Source organism: Propithecus coquereli, unplaced genomic scaffold (assembly GCF_000956105.1).
Source record: "Propithecus coquereli isolate 6110/MARCELLA unplaced genomic scaffold, Pcoq_1.0 Scaffold4, whole genome shotgun sequence".
NCBI classification, from domain to species: Eukaryota; Metazoa; Chordata; class Mammalia; order Primates; family Indriidae; genus Propithecus; species Propithecus coquereli.
Window position 1 is genome coordinate 10,363,032 of NW_012149729.1, and position 7,619 is coordinate 10,370,650.

At 34.3% G+C, this 7,619-nt stretch overlaps 1 protein-coding gene across 9 annotated transcripts in view; it reads right to left on the bottom strand.

Moving 5' to 3' along the window:
• Positions 1-7,619, bottom strand: part of FOXP2 (forkhead box P2) — a 350,012-nt gene that overhangs the window by 52,442 nt on the left and 289,951 nt on the right. For 2 of the 9 annotated variants that reach the window (XM_012652753.1, XM_012652754.1), the window contains exons 4-7: positions 7,022-7,159; positions 5,836-5,891; positions 5,694-5,727; positions 3,986-4,158 (exon numbers count right to left, since the gene is read on the bottom strand). In XM_012652753.1, the coding sequence (XP_012508207.1) occupies positions 3,986-4,158; positions 5,694-5,727; positions 5,836-5,891; positions 7,022-7,159 (401 nt within the window). Of the gene's footprint in view, positions 1-3,985; positions 4,174-5,077; positions 5,081-5,693; positions 5,892-6,055; positions 6,107-7,021; positions 7,160-7,619 lie in introns of all 9 variants that reach the window. The other 7 variants (XM_012652751.1, XM_012652746.1, XM_012652749.1 and 4 more) reach the window with 5 other exon arrangements.

Genomic DNA, 7,619 nt, shown 5'->3' on the forward strand with positions numbered 1-7,619 from the left:
GCAGGTGTCTTTCTTATAGAGTATCATTTGCTCTTTTGGGTAGATGCCCACTAATGGGATTGCTGGATCAAATGGTACTTCTACTTGTATCTCTTTAAGGTATCTCTATATTGCTTTCCACAGTACAAGTTAGTTTTTATGCATAAAATTAATAGCATCCACAGGCAGCATTGAGAAGTTTAACTCCTGCAGTAATAAATGTACATTTAAACTTCATGTCGCTGATGGAGATTTAGCACATAAAGTCCCAAAGGAGTTTTTTTCTCCAAGTTTCAAATCCAAAACTTTCTGGTACTTGAAAAGGAATCTTATGATGGTAATAATAATTCTGCATGACATGCATTGTTCATATTGCTGGTACTGTTACTATGATTATATACAATAGTAATCTATGTAAGCAAATGATCACTGATTAAGCAAAAGATCTGGAATGTCAGAAGTAGGCATATGGCTATTTAGACTTCCATAAGCAGAAAATGAAATCCAAGCCAAATAGATGATTTTGCCTGAAAACTGAGGCCAGAGATTATCTTCAGCACATTCCTAACTCAGCCTAAAGGACATTATTATATTTTATTTCAAAATATTTCATTTTCTTTACTACTCAACAGTTTTCTGATTCCAAGCTCATCTAGTTCTACGAGCTTATCTGTTCAAAAGAGTGCCATCTGGAATCTAGCATTCCGTGTTTGGTCTTTTGGATTGATAATAAAAATTTTAAATAACTTACAAATTCAAAAATATGTAAAAATTTGGAGTGAAATAAAATTATCATCACATATATGTTAGTCCATATAGTCATAGAAAACCTGTGCATATATTGTATATTGGGATACACAACCTTTTTTTATCTGATGTCAAAAACGTATCAAAGTTTAAAGTGCATATATAGTTTCCTATTTCCTAACCAGAGATAATGATATTAGGTGATGAAAATGTGTCACTAAATTTAATTATTAGTTGATATAGAAACTATACTATCTACATAGTAAATCGATTTATAATCAGTATATTATTTGAAATTGAACTATAAATCCATCCTTTTTTGACTTCTGTGTACACCTACTGTCACTCTATATGCAAACTATATGCATACTTTGAGATGGTAACAATTGTCTATTTTACATTAAAATCCAATATTAGTAATATTAATGACTTTAAATACTTAATATTTTAAATAATTTTGTTAAGATGATAAAATACATTATATAACCTTAGGAAAAAAGTTTGTAAATGTGCTACTTTATAAAAATTATTATAATTTTGTTACTTCTGATTTTTTTTTTTTGGAGATGGAGGTCTCACTATGTTATTTCTGAGTGACATACCTTTTTTAAACATATTTTAAGGAGTTGTAGCTTTAAAAGTAACCTGAAGAACTTGTGTTAAATTAGGGGATTAAATAAAATGTGGCTTTTTTTTTTGAGACAGGGTCTTGCACTGTTGCCCAGGCTAGCATGCAGTGGTGCAATCACAGTTCACTGCAACCTCCAACGTCTAGGCTCAAGCGATCCTCCTGCCTTAGCCTTCTGAGTAGCTGGGACTGTCAGCATGTGCTACCATGTCTGGCTAATTTATTTATTTATTTATTTTTTTGTAGAGATGGGATTTTGCTATGTTGCCCAGGCTGGTCTTGAACTCTTGGCCTCAAGCAATCCTCCTGCCTCAGTTCTCCTAAAGTGCTAGGATTATAGGCATGACCCACTACACCCAGCCTAAATATGGCATATTTTTAAAGACATAATAAAAACATCTTCTGTCATTACACATTAATCCCACTTAGTTTTCATATGACTATTTTTCATGGCCAACGAATCAATAACCAAAAACCTGGTGCAAAGTGAACTAAAAACTGATAATAAAAATTTTCAAAATACTTTTACCTGAAATAACCAGTACTAAGGCAAAAATGATTCAGGGTTCACATTACCCAGTGAATGTTTCTTAACTCTTTCCCACTCTAATTTTGGGATTCCAGCATAGTATGATAACATCATGTTCCTTTACTATAACTGGTGTGTCTGACACACTCTGTCTGTGTTTGACTGATGGGTCTCCACAATGAAACTTTTCACATTTAATCATCTAAATGGCGAAAAATATGATGATGACTCCAGTTTGTGTGGCTTACATGGCACCAAAAAGAACTTTGATCAGTGAGCCAACTACATTTTTGGCCCTATATTTACTCAAATAGATTTTTTCACCTTTATTAATGGAAACGGGTTTCAGCGATTTCATCTTTTTTTGCTTAAAATATAGATTTTCTGCTTAAACCCAGATGTTTTCAGATTTACTTTCTTTTCCTATATGTTCTCCATCCTGTGCATTTCATCTCTCATATATCTTATGGAGGGTAAAAATAGAAGAGGGAAATCATAATTCTATCAAAAGAAAGCTCAGCATGAAGACTATTAGAATGGTTATATCATAATAAATCTTATTGTTCAGAGAGATATTTTTTGCTTGTTTTAGAAGAATGTACTTTAACAAATATATTTTAAATAAGTTACATTGTTTTTATATGAACACATATTAAACCTTCTTGAAATGTTTGAAGAGTTTTACTAAAATAAGGTTGTAGTAGATCATGCTTTTATATTAAGCAGATTCTCATATAAGTAGATCTAAATACAGATTTAATTTTACTGAAAACATTAATAAGATACTTATTGCTTCTGTTTTCGCATAGTTTCTATCAAAGAAATCCATGTTATAGTGACTTAATTTATAAACTCTTATCTTTTTTAACTTTTATATCTTCATTTGTCCTCAAATTGTATTTATTTTTCTGGAGAACAATAATTTGTGAACAGAACATTCATTGCTATGATAATACCATGCTTTATTCCAATTCTCTTTAGAATAACTCAGAAAAGTGGGTTTACTGCCTTTTCTTTTTCTGTTTAAATTTTATCTTTTTGATTTCCTAGGAGTGCTTCAACCATGTGCATTATAACATTTGAAGTCAAGTGAAAAAGAAAATCTGGGAAACATAAGCCAAGGAGACATTAATTTGATAAATAGAAAGAGAAAACATTATCATAATATTCTTGAATTTCTTCAGTTTGTCCTATAGAGTCAGCAAAATGTACAGCAAATACTACTACGATGTGATGTGACAAATATAATTCACTTGAATTGAAGTTAATTTGAATTAATGTTTGTTCCAACAAAATCCAAAAGCAAATTAGAATATTGTATTATGAAGTTTAATGATATATGACTTTTACCTGAATTGAGAATTTCAGCACAGAGGGTCATTTGTTTATCATTATTTTTCTTTCTTTTTTTTTTTACTTAGAACTCTTGCCATTTCCCAAAAGTTTCGAATAATGAATATATGCAATTGTATTATCAGAGTACATCCTAAGTTTTCTTATAGAAAACAAAATAAGAATACTGTTGGCAGCTTTTTAAAACTATAATTTACAGTACATAAACAGGCAAAATTATTTTAGAGGAAATAGAATCAATATGGTCCCATGACATAGGATGGGGTTCCACGAAGCGTAACTTGGAATGTGCTCTGTAGAAATACAGAAAGCCTCTCTTTTATATGTGGAGATTTCAGCTTGAAGATTAGGAACTTTTATCTTTTTCTTAATCAGTTGTCCCAAAACTCCTATCAGCTCACTTATGTTAAATGGAGTGCTGTCAGCCTTCCCAGTAATCCAATTCCTTGCAGATCCTCCTGTATATTCAATAGTGCTTGAATTGTGTTGCCCTTATAAATTATTTTCTGCCCATAAGACTAATAAATACGCATTTAATATCCAACAAAATTCTTGAAAGCAGTTTTACTACACACTTGAAAGCAGTATATAGTAAAATTTCTGAGCCTCAAGAAAATGGGTCATGCAACCATGTTAACAATCATGTTTTAATAATAAACTTGGAGGTCATAAAAACAAAATTTCTCAAGGTATAAGGTAGACAGGTCATGAAATGGTAGAAAGTGTAAGATTTGAAATGAAGTGTGCACATCATTTTGTATGTACCTTGAGGCAGCGATTGGACAGGAAGTGCCGCCTGGCCAGGTGGAATGGAGATGAGTCCCTGACGCTGAAGGCTAAGCAGATGCTGCTGCTGCTGGAGTTGTTGCATCTGGAGAAGCTGCTGCTGGAAGACAAGCTGCTGGGCTGCCAACTGCTGCTGCTGCTGCTGCTGCTGCTGGTGTCAGAAAACCCAACCCAGTAAACAGCAGAGAACATGTCTGCACAAACAGCTCTCATTCAGAGAAATGCATACTCCTTTCATTGCCTGGCTGACTTTTTGGTCATCCCACGGTCAAAGTTCAGGGGAAGAATGGGAACAAGTTCTAGATTTTCAGTTGCTTGTCTTTCAAATATTAAACAGCAGCAGAACACCAAGGAACTTGCATTAAAAGAGTATGGACCAAGGTCTAGAAACAGTATGTAACAAAAATTCTGTTTTTTTTAATATCGGCTTATTGCAGATGATAATAAATTTATCTGGATCTAAAGAACAGCACTTTATAGAAACAGTCAACTGCCACAATACTCTTTTTTTTTTCCCCAACTGAATAAGTTTGATCTACAGAGGCCCACAAATGTGGTCTCTAGTGATCTATTAGTAAACTGGGATGTACCCTTCATAGCACAGGCCTGTCAGCTCTCTGTCTTCCTTTCCTCTCGTTGGAATCTATTAAAGGCGGAATTATGTTCAAGGCACAAAAGTACCCTTATTATAAGGAAAAGTATAACTTCCAATTTTGTGAGGCATTACAAGACAAACCAGAGTTCTTTGGACTCGGGAGGGTATGAGATGGCAGTCACACTTCAGAGAAAGACAAGCTACTGTGGAAGACCTTTCCTTTTTAGTTTGGGGAAAAGAGAAACTTCTGATGCGCTCACTGGAAAACAGACTGCATAATGGAGCAAGTCATGTGGATTGCCCAAAGCCTCGGGAGAAATAAGGGAGCAATTTCTATTCTGTAGTTGATGGCTGTCTGAAATTCTATTCACAAATCCAAACAGAAACAAAGCCTCAGGAGGTCAAAACTGTTTCCTGTACGTTTGCATAATGGGCAGCTTGAAGACAACGGCTCTGATACCTGCTGATCAATTTAACTACTTCAACATGTTTTGTTTGTATTATGTTTATATTTGATGCAGTTTGCTGACAAGTGCAAGCTAGGCCTGAGAAGCTAGCTTGTCAGGTTGATTTATGAGCATATCAAACTGTAACTTTCTACTACTCGCCACTCCAAACCTACAGTAGCAGTTCATTAATCAGGGGCCTGTGACTTTGAAATCTGTGCTCAACCAGTTTGTCCCCTAGTTTCCCCACTCCCCACAATAGGCTAAATTTGCCTGCATGTTCTCTGAGCTGCACCACTGAGAAAAATAAAGTCCCCTCACCAACTTAGATTCTCAGCGAACACAAGATAATCAGTACTTTGTCCACCACACAGCTTGCTCTTTGTACACTGTGATTCATTAGTGAACATTAGACGACAGCAGCATTGGATTGTAACTCTCAGGTCCCATGCTACAAAAAAGGACAGCCTGAGAGTTCTACTGTCACTGGCATTAAGCTCAGTAAAAATATATAATACTGCATCTTTGACAGCAAGAGCCTTGTTATAGGAACATCTAAGACTATTCTTGCCTCTCAAAGCCCCTTCTCAACCTCAAACTGTATATATCAATGAGATAACCAGATCCTACCTCTTTTACTTGCTTCCCAGGATGCTGCTGCTGCTGCTGCTGCTGTTGCTGCTGCTGCTGTTGCTGCTGCTGCTGCTGCTGCTGTTGCTGCTGCTGCTGTTGCTGCTGCTGTTGTTGCTGCTGCTGCTGTTGCTGCTGCTGCAAAAGCTGAAGATGTAACTGCTCTTGCTGTTTCTTGTAAAACTCTTGTAGTTGTTGCTGAATAAACCATTTTGACTTTAATAAATAAAGGCAAAAGTTTCATGTATTATAAATCTCCTAAACTCTTCTAGACTGGCATATGGTAGAGTATCCATTAAGATTCACCTCATAAAAACAACAAAAAATTTATGCATTGGATTCAAAAAGACAGCTCTACATACATTTTTTTCCAAGGCAGCTCTGAAATTTTCCAATCCAGAATCCAAAATTTCCTAAACAAAAGGGTATAGAAAATCTGTATTCTAAAGGGCCAGAGCCAAATCAATACCCTAAATTATTATATCTGAAATCCTACTGGCATATAAAAATAGTTTATACTCTACCACCTGAAAGAATCACAATTTAACTACATAAAATCGGGTTGTTCAATTCTCACTGGAAAAAGTTTAATCCAAGAGATGTTCAGAACAATGTCAGATATACAAGTGGCTGGCCTCTAGTCATCATCATAGAAAACAGCAAAGTAATTATATATGCAAAAATTCAGGTAAAGCACATTTTTTTTCTATATGATAAGTAAGCATATAATATAAAGTTTACTTTAGATACACATGAGGCTCCAATAAGGTACATATGAGGAACACTATCTTTGGTATTTAAAAAAGATAAATTTCATAAATTAGTGTCTTAGCTGCCTAATTTTATTGTAAAGTAAATTCTGTTCTTTCTAAATGATAAGTATATTTGGAAAAGGAAAATTTGAGATGCTATTTTCTCTATTAACAAAGTGGTCAGTTCAAACTTCAAACTTATATTGGACTAAAAGGAGTGCTAAAGTGTTAGGAGTTTTAAAAGAAACAATTACCTAAGTATTTTTGCATTATTGTTTGCAAGTGTACAAATCCAATGTACCTAAACATTTGAATCTTTAAATATTGATTTATTCTTTTCAAATTATACCTTTCTCTGCTCTTATTCTAGACTTTAATGAATTAAAAAAAAAAACACTAAGGAATCTAAATTTTCTTATAAGTTCTGCAATGAAAAGGTTACATTTATGTTCTAGCTTGGTGATAGATTGTCCCTTCAAAGGGAGACTGAATTTTCAAATATGCCCATTATACTGTCAATATTAGTGTGCACCCTCTGAGTCATGTGAGAACACCAAAGAAGGTAACCCACATTACCTGCTGCAGCATGACTGCCTGCTGCTGCTGGAGAAGGGCTTGGAGCTGCTGAGGAGACAGGACTTGTTGCTGAAGGATCTGTTGCATTTGCTGAGGGGTGATCACCTGGGGAGTCATCATGGCCACTGACACAGGCACCTTGCAGTAAAGAGGGAAAGAGAGAGAAAGAATGGTCATAACCAAGTGTCTGTTAACTGACTTCACAACTGTATGTCATCTTTTATAAATGCTTCAGCATCGATGATCAATAATTTTATATAACGTGTCTACGTTATATAAGTAATGGTAATATTAAAGTAGCACAAAATTTAAACACTAGCTTTCAGAGGCATCAAATTTCATCAAACTCCAACTTTATGTCCCACACCTCCTATGTATTATACTAAGACCTTTGATCTTTAGCTCATATAGTTAAAAATAAACAATTACATGGCAGTGTTCTCAATAGTTCATAATTAAAAATCTCATCCATATCATAGTGCTATAAGTAAAAATCCTTTTAAAATGACTTGAAAGAGTGATTAAATAATAAAGATAAAACAATTGGAAATAATATGCATATAAATGTTATCTAAACTAGTAAAAAGCATATATATAG